Consider the following 21652-nt stretch of genomic DNA (forward strand, 5'->3'; position numbering starts at 1 on the left):
ATAAGGTGGCAGAAGTGTGGGGAATGGTTGGATAATGAGAGATGTGCAGTTTGTAGTTCTAGCTTCACAAATCTGAAACAAACCATGAAAAGTAGACTGAGGTCAGATGGGCCTCTTGATGCTGAAACTTGCGGTCTGAGCTTTTTAGTCATTTTTGTTTAAAAGATACCAGGATCTTGAGTTGAGCTCATGTCTCTGATTCTTCCCCTGACCCTCAGGTCATGGAAGCAGAACAAACCAAGACAAGGAGTGAGCTGTTACATAAAGACACGGCTATGAAATACAACGCAGCAATGAGCAGGATGAAACAATTGGAGAAGAAGCTGAAACGAGCCATTAATAAATCCAAGTGAGTGATTTTTTTTCCCACCCAAACAGTGTGTGCTGCACTCTGCTCCCCTATCCTTCACGCTGTCGCCCATACCCACTTTTAGATGGCCTGAGGTTGGGAAAGGTACTGTATCAGTGAAAATTATTTCCCTAGATATGATGAGTCTTTGGTTTTGACTGTAATCCGATGCTTTATGTTATATTCCTGATAACTGGTTGAAGGATCAAACTGGAACCAATCTTTACTCAGTTTAGATTTTTTCCACAGAGTGCAACATTACAAGAATATTCTCTCCAACTAAAGCACACTACAGTGTCACTTGGTATCTCTATTATATCTGCACAGGTAACAACCCAATCGATGTATACCAGGTATAGTGCTAAGATCTAGATAGGTTCATGAATATTAAAAAAAATCCAAATTACTCATTTAAACAAAAAACAAATCACAGATTTAACTTTTTAATAAAACAAGGCTTATTGTGTATAAAATAATTAAACAATCACTTTTAACACATTAATATGGTTTCCTACTGTGTTTATGTTATATACTCAAGTTTATATCCCATCTTCCCTTCTATCAACCTTCAATTATTTATTTTTGTAGGCAGCACCTATAAATCTACCCCAGTCCTTTGGAGAATTTTCTTTAGGTTTAACTATTCACAGGGGTAAAGTTTCAAGTTACCATCGATTTGACTGTGGAGATTTTGGTCCCTATCTCTGATTACTTTACAGATTCTTTTTCCAAGTCCTCTGTTGGTTACTCTTTTTTTTTGGATATGACACTCTGTGATCGATTGTTCTTCCACTAGCTTCAGATTCAGTAAACTTTCAGTTTCTTCTGTTCCTCGCAAGATTCAAACTGCGATTGAGCCAGGCAGGTTGTCTCAATGGACGAGACATGATTCCAAAAGAGCAGATAAAGGCTGTCATCTATTTTGCTGTGTTGAAACAGGTGTACTGTGTGTACGTTTCCTTCTGTCTGAAAAGACCAGCAGCTCATACATGAAAACATATAGCTTTCAGTCCACACACAAGTGCACCACACTGCACGCCTTTCTAACAATCCTGAATTCTCTGCTTTGTTGTTAATTTTGTTTTGTACTAGTATTCCTGCAAGTTATTCTGTTGAGTGCTTGTTGTTATGGACCAGATCAGATCCCCTCAAAAAATATTTTAAGAAGGTAGTCCAGACCCTAACTTCTTTTTATTTTAGATGTAAAGTGTTTCAAATGCAACTTGACTAGTCTAACTACTTGACGATAAGCAAAACACAATTTACTTAAACACCGTAATTAAAACACAGCCAAAGAATGAGGAATTTGGAATAACAAGAGATTGGAAAAATTATCTGAATAATAAATACTGTACTAAAGCTACCTAACTGTTCCGATTTGGTAACACCCCACAAACAGCCACTTTGGCAAAAAGTAAAATTGAGACACAGATTCGCACATGCAGTTCTCTAATCCAGAGGGAAAAAGCATCAAGAGAAGATTCAGAGAGAATAGCAGCCAAGGAACATTTACTGAAGCTTTTGAGACCCCGGTGGCTTCTGATGTTACTGAAGAAACCGAAACCGAAACCCAGAAATCTGGATCTGTGAGAGTTGGCCACATTGAAGCTGTTTTTTTTTTAATAGAACCCAAGGCCTCCCAAGCTGTTTACTCAAGAGTTTTCAGTAAACAGTTTGGTACCTCTGCCTTACAACCTTTGTTCAAAAAACCCAGGTCACAGTAATCTCTTAATGTGATAGCATCATCACAGAGCCAAAAGGCTTTGACAAAAAGTATCTTTTTTTTTCCTGTAATTCCCAAGTTCTATAATACCAAAATACCATGAACTAAAGATATGTACAGCAATTGTTAATCATAATTAATATAAAGTTAACATCACGTGACTCCTTTTATAATCTGTGTATGTTCTCTCCTGTGTAGACCGTATTTTGAACTCAAAGGAAAGTATTATCTACAGCTAGAGGTAAGCCTTTTCTTCAAACTATCTGCAGTGTAGGTGGGATCCCTTGTTTATATCACTAGGAATATGGATTGTTGAGCAAACATTAGTCTTACCAAGGTGACACAGCTACTAATTTTAATTGAGAGGGCCTTGCATATACCAATAGAGAGAAATCTGTTTCTTGATGTAAAATTACTTATGACTGATTCGATAACTAAGAAAGTAGTGATAATGACCAAAAACTAGCTCACATACTTTGATTTTCATCTTATATTTTAACCAATAAATGCACCAAAAGGGTTACATGAATCAACTAGGGAAATATGAATGTTGAGTTCACATGCCTACTGCCATCTTTACTCATCAGAAATGCAGTTGGCTACATTTGTGTGGTCAACAGGCTTAATTGACCAGTGGCTATGATATTGGACAGCACTAGTCCAGCCCAATGCTAATGAAAAGGCCGTCCTTTATTAAACCGATGGTAGGTTTATGAAGTTATTTACCTGCTTCAGTTCCTCTGCATGCAAGCTAGGTATTGAGAAGAAAATGAGATGTTAGGTACTGAGGTAAGTACTGACCCTGTGCTGGTCTTGCACACTGTTCAGACCGCTGTAATCTGGCGTTTTTGGGGGCAAGAGGTGGGGAGGATCACTCAGCATTTTATACTTTGCTGATTCACTAAGATCTCCACAGTTTCCATTTCTGATTATAGCTCACTCTGTCTCCTGGAATACGATGATTGATGAAAATGCAGCTTCACTGCTGTTTCCCTCCTCAGGCAACTGTGAGAATTGGATCTCGGCAAGCAGCAATACAGCAGCATGACAAAGGGAAGAGAATTGATGGAAAGGCAAAAATAAGGGGCAGCACAGTGTCTCAGTGGTTAGCACTGTTGTCTCACAGCACCAAGGACCTGGTTTCAATTCCATCTGCAGGCGACTGTCTGTATGGAGTTTGCACATTCTCCCCGTGTCTGCATGGTTTTCCTCCGGGTGCTACAGTTTCCTCCCACAATCCAAAGCTATGCAGGTTAGGTGGATTGACCATGGGAAACTGCCCATGAAGCTAAGGTACAGATCGGCCTTTCTGTGGTTGAAAAGCATAGAAGTTCGAGGAGCTCCCTTCCTGCGTAAAATTATAGTATCTGCAATTCCTCTATCAAGAGTGGTGGATAAGAAATTAAATGGGTAACTTTCGGGATAAGGTAGTATGTAAAGTTAATGTGCAGATCCAGCAAATGGAATGTTGATTATCACAAGAAGAATGGATTATAAAAGTCGAGATGTCTTACTGTAGCTGTACAGGGCGTTTGTGAGACCACATAGTCATACAGCACGGAAACAGACCTTTTGATCCAACCAGTCCATGCTGAACATAGTCCCACCTGCCTGCTCCTGGCCCACATCCCTCCAAACCATTCCTATTTATGTATTCCTCTAAATGTTTTTTAAAATGTTGTAACTGTGCCTACATCCACCACTTCCTCAGGAAGTTCATTTCACACGTGAACCACCCTCTGTGTAAAAAGATAAGAATGCTTTTAAAAACAGTTCAGAGAATGTTCACTTGTCTGATATCTGGGATGGGATGGGAATGGTTATTTTCTGAGGAGAAATTGTATAGACTGAGCCTGTGTCCCTTGGAGTCTGGGAGAGGTGAATTTTATTGAGATATATTAGATCCTGTGAGCACTAGACAGTGTGGATGCTGACGGGATGTTTCTCCTTGTTGAAAGAGTCGTGAAAAGGGGCAGTGCTTAAAAATAAAGAGTTTTCTATTTAAAATGGAGATGCAATGAATCATTGAAACTCCTCTTTCCCCTAATTGCAAGAGGCATTGAGCATTCTTAAGGCTGAGGTTAGATACATTCCAGACTGGGAATGAGTCAAAGGTTAGCAGGTAGATAGGAAAGTCCAGAATCTGACCAGCCAATGTTTTATTAAATGGTGGAGCAGGCTTGAGGAACAGAATGGGTCATTTCTCCTCCTGATTCAATATGTACATATCGAATTGTCAAGTGTTAGCATTCCTTCCTCAGGGCAGGGAGATGAGAATGGTGACATTGAGGTGACTGGAGCAGATGATGTTGATACATTAGAGGTACGCTTAAGGGAGCAAAGAATTGAGGGATAAGGTGTCTGTAGGAAGTCACAGTTAGAATGGGAGAAGGTTTGTGAACAGAATAAAGTTGAGTTGACCATGCTGTAAATTACATGTAATTTAATCCTTTGAATTAAATCTTTAGACACATTTTGTTTTTGGCTCCAAAACTATGGTTTAAAGAGAATGGGAATTTTTGACAGAAAATGAGCTTAGCTCTGTAACCATTGGATGATCAGGCTCTGATACTCACAAGGGATTTACCTAAAGCTTAGTCATATTGTATGCAGTTTGGAAAATGTGATTGGTATTTTACATTCTCCACTTTTGGTTTGTTAGCAACTGAAGAAAAATGTAGATGACCTACAAGCCAAACTGTCAGCAGCCAAAGGACAGTACAAAGCTGCTCTGAAGAACCTGGAGATGATCTCTGATGAGATTCATGAAAGAAGACGCTCCAATATGATGGGACCCAGGGGAAGAGGAGTCGGTGCTGAAGGGAATGAAAACTCTTTAGAAGATCTGTCCAGTTTAAAGACTGAACCTGATGAATTGTCCAGTGAGTATTCCTTGTATTTTTATCATTGCACTGAAATCTCTATATCTCTTCCCTCCTGCAAGCACAGCATTATGGGTTACCAAATGCAAATTTCTAACACCTTTTAAATTTTGGTTTGTCATCCTTTTTCCAATTATACATGTTAGTAGCAGACTGCAGTTTCCTTCCTTCCTTGTGACTGTATTAGTTCAAATGCACAGTGGACGAAACCAAATGCATACATTCTCCCTCAGCACTCCACCTCCCCCTCCAACACACCCCCACCCCCTAAGCTATAGCATAAATGCTGCTCCCTTCACACTTCCCGTCAGCTCTGATGAAGAATCATCTGGACTCAACACTACCTTGCTCTCTCTCCATGGATACTGCCTGACCCTCTTTGATTTCAAGCACTTTTTGTTTCCAGCACAGACTCCAGCATCTGCAGTAATTTGTCCTGAAATACATACAAAGTTTAGTCAACTTTTATTTGTCATGTTCTTTCTTCTAAAGATTAAAGAGTGGATTGTGTGCATTTTGTGGTTTCTTTAAGGCAGTCAGCACTTTCTCAATGCTCTGCCGCATTTAGTCAATTTGGTTAATTATGGAACGACAAAGATTTTCGCAGCAAACCACACTGCGACTGACATACTAAATAGATCTGCAGGAGTAAAGGTAATACTGAGCTCCTTATTATTCTTCCTAATGAGCATCAGTAATCCCATCATTCTTGTGTAACAGTGCCGCGCTAGATCAAGATTCAGTTGAGGAGACACATGTAAAGGGAACTTTCGATTTGAGGCTAAGACATTCTGAAGCATTATTCATGGATCAGCACAAGCACTCCTACTGTTTTGTTCAAACCCTATTCCAGAGAAGAACAGATCAGCCAGGCTGACACCATCAATGCGGTTCTGAGGGAGGGTCACGCAGACAGAGGTGCTGTCTCTTGGATGGAAAGGTTAACTAAGGCTCTTTCTCCAAAGGATAAACATAAAAGATTCTGTGATGCACCTTGAAGTGTTCTGTCTACAGTTATCCCTCAGCTAACATCTCTGAATCAGATTATCTGAAAGTTTAATTTATTGCTGACTGTGGCATCTTGTTGTACATAAATGGACTGCCAACATTTCCCAGTAGCTGCAGTGAATATCGTTGAGCTTTGAAACATTTTGAGATGTCTGACGATGATCGAAGTTGCTATAGAGATAAGAATCTTTTACACCCCTGAGAAGAAAAATGCTAACACCTTTGACACAGCAGCAGTTTCAAAAATTAGCATTCTACTTTTTAAGCACCCAATGTTGAACTTTTCGGTATAGCTTCTCAAAGTTTATTTTAATTGTTTGCCCGGCCTTTGTACAGGTTCATGTTTTAACTATAATGTGAAATGGGCAACCCCAGAGGATCCTGATATGCGGAGACCTTTATACATTGGTACATACAGAGGGGGCATTGGATTTACAAAAGAAAAGATGAGGCCAATGGAGCAAACACTATTTATTTGCCATTTTAAGGGGCTGTCTAATAGATCCCATTAACAGCCCTCACCCCCTTCCCCAATCTGTCATTGAAAAGAGATTTTTGGCATTTGTTTAATCCCACAAACACTCCTGACATTAGTTGGACATTATTAAGAATAATTGGTCATTATGCACAGGAAAAGAGATGTAAATAATGCTATGGTCATGAGTCACAGCATTTAAATGTCTCAGTGACTATCTGGTTAATACATCTGTAACAGCACAACTGATCCTGGATGTAGGTTTGCTCGCTGAACTGGAAGGTTCATTTTCAGATGTTTTGTCACCATACTAGGTAACATCTTCAGTGAGCCTCTGGATGAAGCACTGGTGGTGTAGCCCGCTTTCTATTTGTATGTTTGGGTTTCCTTGGAACACATCCAAAATCTCAAATCTTCTCAAAACTTGTTAGCACTTGCTTGTATTTATGTAGATTCTTTAATGTAGAAAATCATCCCATTGAGACCAATAGAATATACACTAAACCACAGGAAATATTATGAGGCGTGACTAATGGGATACAATGATTACTTCAAATTTGAAAGAAAAACAATGTTCCCTCAATTGTAACGTTCAGACTTGGAGGATCACTTATGACTTCATTCATGTGACTTCAGATAAATGTAGAGTATTGTGCCTTACTTTGAATTAGCTCTGTTGCACAAGCTTTCTAAACACAGCCTTACAAATCATCTTTATCCACGCTTTTGTTTCTCATTTGTCGAACCAAATAGCACTGACCATCATTCCTTTGTAAATTTTTACAGACCTTATAGAAAGTGCTTCAATAAAAACAAATTCTTAACATGTTATGTTGTATGAAGCTATCCGCAGGAAAACAATGTACTGAGTCATCTGAAAGGGTAGTAAATTAATCTTTGTTTCTGACATAGAGCAGTGTCTTGTTTGTTCTGGCTCAGTGGTTACATGCTTGCCTCTGAATCAGAAGGTTGTGGGTTCAGGACTCTTTCTGAGACTTGAGCTCATCATTTGCTGACATTTTCAATGCAGATTTGAGGGAATGTTGCAATGTTGTCTTTCAGAAGGAGAAATGCATCTGGGCCTTGCCAGCCATTTCAGATTGACGTCACAGATCTTAGCATTATCAAAGGACAATCAGGGTAGTTGTTCTCTGTGTTCTGAATGACAATCATCCCTCCACCAATACTACTTCGAAGGAGAACAGATCATAGTTGCCACGAACCAAAATGTTTGCAGTTCAGCATCTATGGAGGGAAACTGATTTAATGTTTTGGGTTGCTGATGACCTTTCAACACAACTGGTTCACAAAATCTCATGGACATTCTTCAGCCTGAAATGCTGATTGTTCAGAGCATATTTTTGGATAGGTGACTCACTGATACCGAAAATTAGTTCCATGTCCCACTTCAAAAAGTTTTGATTGCCCTCTTGAGGCAAGGAAGGCATTACTATTACATTGGTCTCCATCTATATCTCCTGCACATTGAGGATTCAGTGTGACATATTCATCACTTAAGTATTCTAGTCTACCAGCTTAATAAGAGTGAGATGTTGGTTCCAATACTGTACTAGAAGATGTATATTTACTGCATTGTCTTTAATAGCTAAACGAGAACTGGTAAGTTCAACAACTAAAGCAGTAGACAGAAAGTACTGTAACATGGTTTTAGATAAAATCAATTAGCAGGAATAAAGAGATCATGTTTGATATAAAATTCAACTCAATTATAAAGTTCTTTGTTCATGCTTAGTGAGTTTGTTGCACAAATTGGGAAGGAAAATTTCATTAATTTTGCATGTGATTGAACTGATTTTTTAAATTCGGTGTATTGTTAAAGCGAATCAATTGTTCCTTCTCCCAAAATAGATCTCCGGTAAATTAAAGTTGAAGTTATTTTTATTTAAACATTATTTACAATTTATTTGTTGACGTTATTTCTTGAAGAACTGATAAATGTGATAAACTTCACCCGTGATGTTCTTTCAAAGCAGTCTCTGCATTATGATTATGATCAGAAGAGATGATTAGTCAGCCTATTTTAAATAAACTGCAAGCATTGCAGCATTCGAGAACTCAGGGAATGTTTGCGAGACGGGTTTTAATGCAAAATATGTCATGGAAACTTTCTTAAAGCTTGAGACACTTGACAGGATCATTGTTACTACGTTACATCTGGAACTGCCACATATCTCAACATAATTTTGATGAATGTTGCCAGGCTTATCCCGGATTATGTAAGACATTCTGGCAACATGAATCAGAAATGTTGCACTATAGGAGGCTTGGTGACTTGAGAAAGCTGTTTGCAAATTGCCTCAATTCTTGTGGTTGTAGTCATTCTCCACTAAGTCTCCCCTTCTAGGGATACAGGGATCAGTTAGCTCAGTTGGCTGGGTGGCAGGCAGGCTTGCAATGAAGACTGCCACTGACAGTGTGGGTTCAATTCCCACACTGGTTGTGGTTACTAAGAAAGATTGTCCTTCCCTGCCTAAAATGTACTGACCCTCAGGTTAGACTACCACCAGTTGCTTGAGAGAGCAGACTGGGTGGCAGCTTTGTCTCACGATTATAAAGTGAGATATATCAGTTGATTGATTTCTGTTTTTGGTCCTTTCAGTTTCTCCTTTCTATTGATCAATGAATCATTCACAAAAGAATTCTCCAAAGGAACTAGGCTCAAGCTCTTCAAAATCATGTGCAGGAAGTATTGCTAGTTGAAGGAGCTTCTGCTCCAACTTTGCGTGAGGATGAATACTGTGTGGAGAGCTGTGAGGATGAATACTGTGTGATGATAACTTCATGCTTTAAGCGTCCTGGAGGTCCTATATAAAGAGGGTAGGAAAGATGTAATTCCTTTAGTAGAGAAGTCAATAATTTGTGGCATAGATTTAAAGCAATTTGTAGAAGGAGTAGTGAGGAGATAAAAAATTGTTGCAGATTTTCAGATAAGGATCTGGAACTCACTGGTGAGAGAAGCAGCGGAGACAGAAACCCTCATTAAAATTCAGAAAATTAGGATGTACACTACACGGCTACAGGCCAAAACTAGAAAGCACTTGAGCATAGAAAGCTTTTCTCCATCGTTACTAATGCAGTGGGTCAAATGTCCTCTCTTTAGTGTAAATTTCTGTGCTTCTAATCTGTTGCTGCATATGAGCACTATTTGAATGGATTTCCATTCTCAGGGTATTCCCAGTTGCCATTTGAAATTACTAACATACTGCAAACAGAAGCATTGATGTAGACATCAGACTTCTTTATGCATTGGGCATTTGCTGATATTGGAGGCAATATTGTGAATTTAGATTAGGAATCCCTCTTTAATTTTTTTAGATAGATTAAGTTGTCTAACCCAATACGGGTGAATGCAGCTTGATGGTGGATTTCTTCTGAATTCCAGTTGATCACTGTTTGACATCTTCTCATTTGCAGTGACATCAGAAATATTTGAAGATGATAACTGTGGCAGCCCTGTCTCTGAAGATTCAGAGAGCCAGTCAGAGTCCAGTTTGAGTTCTTGTCCAACCAGCCCCTTGGATCCCACCACTCCTTTCCCTCCAGTAAACCGTCCTCCCAGCTTGGAACTGTTGAGTCCTGTGTCTGATTGTGGCATGGGTTCGCCCATTCTGGGACCTCGCAGTGAATGCAGTGGAGCCTCATCTCCTGAATGTGATACTGAAAAAGGTCAGTAATGTTTCAGGGTAACTGCAGAAGGAAAATATTTTGATGCAGATGAGATTTAGCAAGCTGCTCTTTCAAACCAAAAGCTCTTTTATTAAATGTGAGAGAAGGAAGGTCTTTTCCCTCTAGTTGGGGAGTTTAATTTTAAAGTGAGAGGAGAAAGATTTAAAAGGGATCTGAGGGGCATCCTTTTCACTCAAAGGTTGATCCATATGTGGAATTAACTACCAGAGGAAGTTGTAGGTACAGGTACAGTTACAACATTTGAATAATTTTGGACAGGTACATGAATAGGAAGGATTTATAGGGATATGGGCCAAGTGGGACTAGTTTAGTTCAGGAAACTTGGCCCAATCTGTCCATGCTGACTGAAGGGTCTGTTTCTGTGCTGTACGACTAAGACAGCCAGTTCACAGGAGGAGACTCTGCAGTTAATTCCTGTGCTTCTGCTGTGTCAGTGTGAATGCAGTGGAATGAAAATTCTCATGTTTGTGTTACTTATCGCAGATTCCTCCCTAATTTGCAGTACCAGGGTCATGTGCATGCTAGGGGGTGGGTTTGTTGCCTCTTGAAGAGATCCTCTGTCCCAAGGCACTCAAAATAAATCATTCATTGCACGCCTTACATTCAATGGAACAAGCAGGTCTCTTGAAGAAGATACCAACTCCTTGTTGAAGTTCAGGCTGCTGAAATCACTTTGCAGAACTCATGCTTCCGAGTGCAAGTCCTGTAGAAGCCTACCAAGAACTTCAAAAAGAACTTGGTGGAGGGCAGAAAACAATCTTTGGTAATATTGTAATTTTAAGGATTGGGGCACATGGGCCAAAATCTATGCAATTTCTACCCAAAGCTCAGGAGCTCCAGGAAGCGCAAGGTCAGTATGTCAATGTCCAGAAAACAAAAAAAATGCATTTTGGAGTACCAAATTTACAGTTATTTGCTATTTTCCAGAGAGAGGTGTCTGTAGGAAATGTATTGCTTTTTCATACAGGGAATTGATAATGTGATTGTAGGCCATATGATGCTCACATAAGTAGAAGTAATCAACATTTATCAGTTTGATTTTGTTGTTGGGCAGGGGACAGAGCTGAAGGTGTTGAAAATGAGAACAAACTGATGAACCAACAATCTATTGATGAAACAACGCTGGAGATCAGAGTAACTCAAATTTCAATCAAGTGCACAGAGCCAAAGGAGAAGAGGATTTTGGATCTCGAAGTCTGTGGAATGGCTCAGTCACCGACCTGTTAAATAGCGTGAAGCGACATCCTAAATGTGCCAGGAAACGTAGTGTCACAGATGTACTTACTCAAACTGTCTTGGCCTTTTAATAGCTGTCTAACTACTGCACTGAAAGGTTTCTTTAAAGAGTGGCTGATGTTTATAATTGGAAAAAGAAAACTACAGTAATAGTTCTGGGTTGAAAATTACTAGCATATCTGCAAAGTATGTAGTTAGCAGTCTGATTTCAGACTGGAGGCAAAGTAGCAGTATCCACTTTTGTGCTGTTGAAACTGGATGTGAAGTAAGAATCTTGTCTGCTTTGTTCCCCAGCTGATGACCTGCTTGTATGAGGCAGAGGTGGAGCTCAGACCAGCAGACAGCCTTGCTTTGTTCCACTTGTACCGTGTGCTGCATTTGTCTGCACCACTTCATTGTGTTCCTCTTCATGTTGACGCCAGCCCTATCCTTGTCAGGATACGCTTGCTGCATTGAAGATTAGATCTCACTTTGTGACAGTCTTAGTTGTCGTGTCCTGTTCAAAACTGACCTTAAGGACTTTTCCGTGTTTGTTATTCAGAAGGACTTGCCCAAGAAAAGGAAACTGCCATCAGTGTTTCACTTCCTGCACTGTTATTTATTAATAGTGAAACAACACAGTTGGAAAGAGGGGCTAGGCTGACAAGGTGGAATTCTATAATTTGTTTCATAGCGTTTTGACTACGCTGAAGGAAACTGTAGGGAGTTGGCCAATCTTTGTTCGTGGAATGGAATGGAATGTGGCAGAATTTTCACTGATTGTCACGTTTAGTTCCTTTTATAGCCAACCTTTCGTGCCAATCCAAAGAAAGTTATTGACTTTTATTCTACTGGTAAGCTAAATGTTTTGCTCAAGTGATTAATCTCTTTCAGATCATGCACCTTCACTTAATTAAACTGTATTAACTAGATGTATAGCAATACATGTATCGACCTGTTTTGCTGCTGTCCATTATCTTGTTGCCTGACCAGGTGAGCAACATCCTGAACTGTAGTATAATGGAATCCAGATCATAAGTTTTTGTATCTTAACACAACAAACGTCTAACCCAGTTTGTCAAGCCTGGTTCTCATCTGAGAGGTGTACAAACAAGTGGCAAAGCTGCATGCCTTATGTTTTAAGCAATATCAGTCATAAATGTTGTAGTCTTTAGACATTGTTTTCAGTGTTACATTTTGTACAATTTTGTTTCAGTATTGTAATATTAAGAGCTGTCTATGATGCATTTAACTTTTTATAGACTCTTATTAATCTGGCTTGTATGATTATGAATACATATGAACATTATGGATACATATACAGCTCATCACACTGACTTTCTATACCTTGTATGTATAAAAACGTGAAAGAGTAGTACTGATCACTCTCAAATCTGTTACTACAAATGAACACTTATTAACGAAATATTGAGATGCTGGAAATACTCAGCATCTGGAGAGAGAAAGAAAAACAAATGTAAATGATGTCAGGTCATTGATCTAAGACATTTTTTTTCTCAAATACTGCTTATGTTTTTACACCATTAAAATAAACTTATTAGGAATATAAAGAACATTTAGCTTAAGCACCAAGAATAAACATTTTCTCCTCGGAGAAAAGTGGTAAAATCCTCTAAGATTTTAGGATGCAAAAATTTGGGCTTAATTGTTAAAGGGGCCAGATTTAGATTTTTGAAAAACACTTCCTTCAGTATTTATCTTAGTTGGTTGGACCAAAGACTGTTCTATTTCTAGCTTCTATAAGATATAGTCACAGTTCAGTCTTTCTTCCTATTCTTTAAATTCAGTTAAAGGTAAAGAAAGTTATTGATTTTTATTCTACTGGTAAGCTAAATGTTTTGCTCAAGTGATTAATCTCTTTCAGATCATGCACCTTCACTCAATTAAACTGTATTAACTAGATGTATAGCAATACAACAGTGATTTATTATAGATATGATTGTTTACCACAGAATTATTTAAGAGGGAGACTTTAAGCAGCTGTAGGTATCACTCTTTTCAGTCAAAAGATTGTGTTCAACTACCATGCTGTAGATTTGAGATCTAAGTCAGCATGTCCAACAGGTATGTCAGACAGCAGTTATTCAGTATCAAATACATTATACAACAACTGTGCTTACTCTTTCAGATAAACACAAGTGGAGAAATTTTCTCCAGAGCCCTGGTCAATATTTATCCCTCAATCAAAATCACAAATAAGCAGATGAATCTGCGTTTAAGCACAATCACAACTGTGGAATTTTGCGGTGTGAAAATTGGCTATATTTCCTATATTAAAACATTACCTGTGCTTCGTGATTTGAAAGATGACTTCTTTTCCTTTTGGGAGAACAATAAGCTACTATGGTATGTCCAGATAAGAGAGTTTGTAGCTGAACTGTGGAAATAACTAGGGACACGTCCAAAGCGTAAGGCAAATTTGACTAACCTGGCCAAATAAAACTTGAACTAAATAAACTCTGCACAACAGAACACGAATAACTGAAGCTGATTTTTATTCATAATTCAAGGTGCTAAATAAGACTTGAATAGAGGAGTTCCTAAGTTTCCAGTCATGAAGTAAAAGTAATTTAATATCTTCTCTTATGAAAATTCAATTTCCCACAACCAATGTGTGGATGCATAACCTGAATTTTTATACATGCTAAATACCAAAAGATAAAAAATATAATCTGTAATAGAAATACATACAGCTGAATTCAGAATCACCAAACCAGTATCCCTCTTTTATAAAAACAAATGGTTTGTATGATTACAATTATTGACTGGTCTTTACAATATACATTGCACATGTCCCTAAGCTGCAGAGCAGTACAGTAAACATCAACAGCTGCTTTTCAGGTAGGTTAAGAAATCAGTTTCCACATTTGTATCATCATTTAAAGAGCTGGCAACGCAGTTTTCAACTTAGTACTTAAAATCTATTCTGATTACCCCCAAGATTGCAATCAGTTAAACAGCTACAAATTAAATCGCAAAAGACTCCCAATTGTAGTCTACAGTAAAAATATGTACATTTATGTCTATAAAACATCACTCCTTCATTCTTTTCCCCCCAAAATGTATGAGACTTGAGATAACTTTGCTTAACGTGTGAATTACATTGCAAGTACAGGAGCCTTTCCCAACTATAACCATCTCCTTTAGACTCTCTCAAAGAAATTCTATATAAATACATTCCATTAGTGCCTGAGAAGATGTCACTTTTTCAAAAAAAACATTTCCTTAATAGGCATGTGCATGATTCAAGAGTAAAAGTGCTCACTATAGATCTTCATTTCATTGTAACTGTGTAATCTTGAGTGGGATGATACTATGGAAGTCTAAGAAGAAAGGACCTTCCTGAGCAGGCAAGAAGGTTGTGGGGATGATATTGTAAACTCCTGGAGGGACTCGCTCAACTTCCAAGTAACAGAATCCACATCTGCAGGAAGAAATACACATGTTCACTGTCAAATTAGTGCATCTGAAATCTAATACATCAGGTGGTCAGTGAGGATTATGGGAGCAAAGAGAATACCTGATGAGATGATCATCTGCTGGGAAGAGACGGAGGAAATGTGGTGGGGCGAGTGACAGACATAGAACTGCCAGGAAGGCAAGATCCAATGGTGACCTATTTAAACGTAACAGGGTTGGGAAGACTGAAAGGTGACTGACATGATAGGATAGTGGCTACCCCAGGTAAAACTGAAGGACTGAAAACTGATTATCACTCCAAGAAATAAAAGAGACGTGGATTTATATAGCACCTTTCCACAGCATTCCAATGCACTTTACAGATAACGAAATCATATTGTACTACTATTGTAATGCAGAAACCATGGCAGCTACCAGTTCTACACGTGAATCTTTGCTACATGAAATGAGACATTAGTCATTTAACACTTCTGTGGAATGTTGATAAAGATTGCCAAGCATACCAAGAAGAACTATGCTCTTAAAATAGTGCAATTGGAGGTTTTAAGACCACCTGAGAAAGCAGCCCAGGACAGCCTGACTGACACTGAAGCCACTCCCCCAACTTTGCAGCAGGAGTGCAACGGTGGAGAATGGGCTCAAATCTCTGGAGTGGAGGTGAAGCCACAACCTTGTAGCAAATTCTCCAACTAAGCTGACACTCCACAACAAAAAAGGTAGGAAAGTTATGAAGACGACATCGGGAGCCTACAAAAATAAATGAGTGGGCAAAGGACTGGTAAATGAAGTACAATGGGAGAAACTATTTTGGCAGAAGGAATGAAAGTGCACATTATCTAAACAGTGAGAAGTTACAGAGCTGTGATGCAGAGGGATCTGGGTGTTGTAGTGTGTGAATCACAAAGTTAGTATACAAGTACAGCAGGAATCATAAAAGCTAACAATTTTTTTGAGGGAAATTGCAAATACATGGTGACTATGCTGCAATATGACAGGACGATGGTGAGAAGACATCTAGAATACCGTGTATAGTATTAATCACCATACTGTTGGAACGTGTTGGAAGCAGATCAAGGAAGGCTTACTGGACTAATATCTGGAATTAGAGTCAAGAGTGTAGTGCTAGAAAAGCACAGCAGGTCTGGCAGCATCCAAGGAACAGGAGAATCGACGTTTTGGGCATAAGCCCTTCATCAAGAATGATAAATACTCCTGGTGAGGGGCTTATGCCCAAAACGCCAATTCTCCTGCTCCTTGGATGCTGCCTGACCTGCTGTGCTTTTCAAGCGTCACACTCTCGACTCTGATCTCCAGCATCTGCAGTCCACGCTTTCTCCTAATATCTGAAATTAGTGGGTTGCCTTAAGAGGCAAGTCTCCAACATCTCTATCCTATGGAGCTTACAGAGGCAGAGGTGGCTTAATTAAAACATAAGATTCTAAGGTACCTTGACCAGGTAGTTGTCAAAAGGACACCTTTTTTGTGGGAGAATCGAGAATTAAAGAGTATAGTTTAAAAACAAGGGGTCTCCCATTTGAGTGAGAGATAAGGAAACACATTTTCTCTCTGAGGATTCAGTGTCTTGGGAATTCCTCAAAAGGTTGTGGATGCAGAATCCTTAAGTATTTATATGGCATTGTCGATAGGCTCTCGATTACCAAGAGGATAAAAGATTAGTTGGGATATGTGGGAATGTAGAGTTTGAGGTTATTGAACAGCAGAGTAGGCTTGGAGGGATGAGTGGCTGACTCTTGATCCTGTACAATAACAAAATACAAATAGGTGGAAAGGGGTCTTGAGTTGCATTAGCAATGTCCTTCCCACGGGCCAAGCTCCACTTGCTCCAGAGGTGTGCAAAACCATCACTTAACAGAATGATTAGAAAATACCAACAAAAATGTGGCAAAACAAATATAAGTGAACACGTTCCTCACACATCAAAAACCAGCTTAACAGTTAAAAATGACTGAAAGCAGATACTTTATACACGGCTGCGAAACAGGAGGACAAATGTTGCTCCCGATGAGTGAAGTCATGCCTCAGATTAGACTAAAGTGAACACAAAGTTGGAGACAGCACAGTGAAAAGAGGGAAAATCTACAAGGAGTCCAACAAAGTGGTTGGAGATTATAATTTCAGAGACTGATTACATGCTACTATTGCACGGGGTGGTGCTGGAGGAGCAAATAGGGAGCCTGGAGGGAACTGGGGCTGAAGCAGAGGATACATAACTGAACACATGAGCTCAGTGGAGCCTGTAGTTCTTTGTAAGGATGGATGGGTGTCGGTAATAGGCAAGGTGGGACAACCGAAAGCAGCTGCCCTGAGAATTAAAAAACAAAAACAGAAATTGCTGGAGAAACTCTGTTTTTCCTCACAAATGCTGTCAAACCTGAGTTAACCTTTTGAGACTTCAGAACTAACCTCTTAATCTCATTTTATTCCCAAATATTTCAGGAACCAGCAACATCTAAAGTAAGAGCAGATACTAAACATTTTACTATTCTACTAAGACAATGAGAACAAATTCCATCGACAGGGAACCACACAAGTGAACAGCAGTACCTGTAATCCCCACTAGGTTTTTTATGGAATTCAGTGTCTCCCACCATTGAGACAGTCACCATTTCAAATCCAACACTGTACTGCCTGTGAAGAGATGGAAAGTGGGTAAATGACAAAACATTCAAGCTCAATCATTTCTAATTTCATTTGGTTGGTATGGCAATGCACGATTAGAATGTGTACCTAGCTCACACCAAGTACTACTCACCCAATACCCCTGTGCTCACTGAATTACATCGACACCTGGTCAGCAACACCTTAAGTTGTACAAGCTTCATCCTTCTGTTCTAAATACCCATTGCTTCATTCCTTACTATCACTGTAAACTTCCCAGCTCCTACAAAATTCTCCAAGAACTCTGTTTCCCCCAGTCTTGACTTTTTGTGTATCTATCGCTTTTTTAAAATCCCACTAGGTGTCTTTAATTACGAGAGGGTGGTGCTGGAAAAGCACACCAGGTCAGGCAGCATCCGAGAAGCAGGAAACATCTACGTTTTGGGTAAAAGCACTTCATCAGGAATATGTCTTTAGTTAGTTCAGTCCCAAGCTCTGTAATCCTGTCCTTAAACCCCCTCGTCTCCTCTTTTGAAATGCTCCTTACATCTTGAAAATAGAGGCACTGTCATTTTGACAGACTTAATGACGGCAGAAGGACAACAGTCTGAAGGAAACAATCACACATAAAACTGTGTTTTCCATGTTCTGAAGTAGCAAGGTTTATTAAGTGTAACCAGGATATATTTTGAAACAAGAGCATGAGAAAATGCTTCATTGTAGGAAGTTTTTTTTGAAAAGCAGCAGGGATACTGAGGTAGTCTCCAAATTTACATTTGCATAACAAATTATTACAAAGACTGAACAGAATGAGAATCTTTTCTCTGGAGAAGAGAAAGTTTATAACAACTTAATAGTGATCCTTCTAATGATAAGAAGGGGTTTGATAAGGTATACAGATGATGATTTCACTTGTAGATAGAATCTAAAACAAGGCATCACAAATAAATGATAGTCAGTGACTTTCTCTCTTGCCAATAAATGAAAGTCATCAATAAATTCAGTAAAGCATTATGGAGAAACACTTGAGTGCAAAGATTGGCCAGAATGTGAAATGTATTACCACATGAGGTGGTTAAGATCAGTAATATAGTCACATTTAAGACAAAGCTTGATAAACACGAGGGAGAAAGGAACTGAATTACATAAACTAGAATGGGAAAAGGGTTATGTGGAGCATAAACACTAGCATTGATCCATTCTATAACAGCCACTTTCTGGGCTGTAATTTCAATATAGTATATATTACAATGTTTATTATTTGCAACTTTTAAAATAAAAGTAATTGCTTTAATTTTTTTTATTATTTTATCAAAATGGAGCAGCTCCTACTGTAATCAAACATAAACAAAGGAACTAAACACAATTTTAAGCCAAGATTATTTTTATTCTTTACTGACCTTGGCCCACGTAGTTCAATCAGCAATGGCCCAATTTTTTCCACACCGATTTGGTACACTGGATTCTTCTTGTAACTATCTCTGTAATTTCCACATCCTCCTGCACTCGGACCTTTCCACTGACCATTTACCTAGCACAAGCATGCACATGAAAAAACATTAATGCTGAAACTTTCAGAAGTGGCATTTCAATAAAGTATTTGCAACTCTTGCAGACACATCATTAAAAACAATAACAAATTCAAAAAACCCTTCACTCCTGGTTGTTCTGCTGGATCAAGAACTTGCATTTTGAAACTACAGTACTAGGTATACAGACAGAAACATCACCTGGAATTATTTTTAGCAGCAGTCAACCATTTCTACGAGCAGAATAAAATAATTTGGAAATACACAGAACCTTGCATCAAGAATTAAGTAACTTGTCTCTTCTCAAATATCCTAATCGTACTCACCTATCCTTTTCTTATATCTACCGACTTTCCTTCACATCATCCACCTGTACAATCTATGAACGCTAACAGAGGAGTTGTGCTTGAAGCAAAAAGCTAATTAAAGAGCCTTAATTTTTCAAGAAATTTATCCTGCACTTTGTTCTACATATTACATCTACGATCTTTTTTCTACCGGAAGAAACCTGCTATCTATTTAGGTTCTCCCAAAATTTCACAATTTTAAACATCTCTATTAGACTTCCAAAACACGTACTGCTACAGAATGAAACCAATTTCTTAATAACTAGACACAATATTCAATTTTCTGTGACTGAAGTGATACTTGATAGATTAAAGATGACTTTTGCTAGTTATAAAGAATAGAATTCCTGATATGTTTGTTGTGCTTTAAAGATACTTGGGATATACAAAATAGATTTGAAGAAAAAAGTTTGAAGAAAATATTTACTTTATGAAATTTGGTGGCAACAGACTGTACAATGAATTCCCCTGTATTATTATTTCCAAGTGCAATGGGTACTTTCCACTGCAATAGTTAAAAAAAATGCAATCAGGCTAGCAAACTTCGCCATAGTACATTAAGGCTCAATATGCTGTAGGGAGCAAGATGGCTTACTAGGAAAGTAATACAATACCTTTTACACAGGCTTAATGAGAGTAGCTAAGTTTGAAGAAAGCATCACACCAGAAATATCAATTTGTCTTCCTTTCCTAGATGTTACTGAACTGCTAATATTCTAAAGTGGAGTTAGGAAGAGTTGGAAAATTCCCTCAAAGCTGCACAGGTCCAGTGGGCAGACTGGCCTCTTTCTATGCTGCAAGATTCTGTGATGTGGAATCCAAGTATCTTTATAGAAATGTTCTTCTTTCAGTTAGGGAAAACACTGCCTTCGCTTCCAAGAATCAAGAACTATTCTGACTGGCTTCTCTGAATGGAGGTTATTCATCAACTCTGAAGGAATGGTCATCTAATGGAATAAGGCAGCCGATGGGAAAACAGTCTCAGTCTAAGGAACTCATTGAAACTCTCAGCTTTCCCTTGAACTAATAGGATCTTCGTGAGCACAAGAAATGGAGTGAGAGGTGGATCAGATTAAAGACTTAGTTAGACTGACAGCTTTTATTGCCATGCTGTAGCTCTCCTTTCGTAGACTATAAATCTATTGCAGATCAACTTTTTTTTAAACATCTCTCTTACATCACTAGGAACTTCAATAGTATTTCAAAAAATGTAAGCTGTACTGATAATTGCAGAAGCCAGTATATATCTACATTCATTTTTTATTTTGACGTTTGATTGCCAGAAACACTCACCCTCTTGTAATGTGTATATGGAAATGGGATCTTTGAAAATGAGTACTTGCACATGGAGTATACCTGTTAAAAGAGAAAAAAAAAATCTATGATACATCAACATATTTTATGTCTTTCACGTAAAATTCAGCAAGTTTTGTTCGTAGATCAGCATTGAGGAAAACAAAGTTACCACCCAGTTAAATGAGATAATACCACATATATGACATGTGAATCATAATTTAGGAGGAAACCAGTTAACAGCATTTTTCCACTGTTAGTCATATTTTAAAAGAAAACCCTTTCATTTGCCAGTTTGCTTCTCCTACTCTCTGAAAAGCACAGATCCCTTTGTACGGTCGAGTCATCTAACACTTGTGATAGCAGAGTCCTAACAATAAGTAGGAATGGCCAATCCAATCTATTCCTCAAACAACCCATTCACTCATGGTTTCCCTTTCATTACACCTGTAAAACAGGAATTGTCGATTGGCTGTTGTTCCAAACTACAACTGCTGTACCCTGACACTGACACTTACAACGGGGTTGATAGCAGTTTCTACTCATTCAAAAGGTTGTGGATTCAGGTGCCACTTCCAGGCAGACACTTCTTTGGAGGAAAGTTACACAGTATGAGCTGCTGTCTTTCAGATGAGACATTTAACCAATGCCCTGTCTGACAGTATTAAATATGCAGGTCCCTTTAAGGTTAAAACACAAGTTATTTTAATCAATGTGTTTGGACAAGTGATGACACACCTTCGCACAGGTGGGAACTGAACGTGGCTCTTTCGGCTCAGAGGTAGGAACACGATCACTGTGCTACAACAGCTGTAGATATTTTCTAATCAGCTTGTTCAGAAATGGTTACGATGACACACCTCTTTTGCAGGTGGGACTTGAATCCAGGACTCCTGGTTCAGGGGTAGGGGCATGACACTGTGCCACAGGTGGATGTAGCAGTTCTCCGCATTGAGGAAGAGCAGGACAGCCTTCTCTTTCGTCCTGGGAAATATTCTCTCAACCAAATTCACTAAAACAGATTATCTGGTTATCATCACATGGTGTTTGCTATTTAGATGCA

General features: G+C 38.7%; 2 protein-coding genes across 2 annotated transcripts in view; one reads left to right on the forward strand and one right to left on the reverse strand.

The window, feature by feature from the left end:
- LOC122564425 (SH3 domain-binding protein 5) overlaps window positions 1-13283 on the forward strand; it is a 72239-nt gene extending 58956 nt beyond the window's left edge. Inside the window, exons 5-9 of the mRNA XM_043719268.2 lie at window positions 219-349; window positions 2271-2313; window positions 4735-4954; window positions 9873-10124; window positions 11200-13283. Coding sequence (XP_043575203.1) covers window positions 219-349; window positions 2271-2313; window positions 4735-4954; window positions 9873-10124; window positions 11200-11372 — 819 coding nt within the window. The 3' untranslated portion in view covers window positions 11373-13283. The remainder of the gene's footprint in view (window positions 1-218; window positions 350-2270; window positions 2314-4734; window positions 4955-9872; window positions 10125-11199) is intronic.
- Window positions 13284-13853: 570 nt separating this feature from the next.
- capn7 (calpain 7) overlaps window positions 13854-21652 on the reverse strand; it is a 52152-nt gene continuing 44353 nt past the window's right edge. Inside the window, exons 18-21 of the mRNA XM_043719266.2 lie at window positions 20590-20652; window positions 18821-18951; window positions 17367-17450; window positions 13854-14805 (exon numbers count right to left, since the gene is read on the reverse strand). Coding sequence (XP_043575201.2) covers window positions 14661-14805; window positions 17367-17450; window positions 18821-18951; window positions 20590-20652 — 423 coding nt within the window. The 3' untranslated portion in view covers window positions 13854-14660. The remainder of the gene's footprint in view (window positions 14806-17366; window positions 17451-18820; window positions 18952-20589; window positions 20653-21652) is intronic.

Source organism: Chiloscyllium plagiosum, unplaced genomic scaffold, assembly GCF_037043375.1.
Source record: "Chiloscyllium plagiosum isolate Xiang-an unplaced genomic scaffold, Cpla_swu_hap1 HiC_scaffold_34, whole genome shotgun sequence".
Taxonomy (NCBI): Eukaryota; Metazoa; Chordata; class Chondrichthyes; order Orectolobiformes; family Hemiscylliidae; genus Chiloscyllium; species Chiloscyllium plagiosum.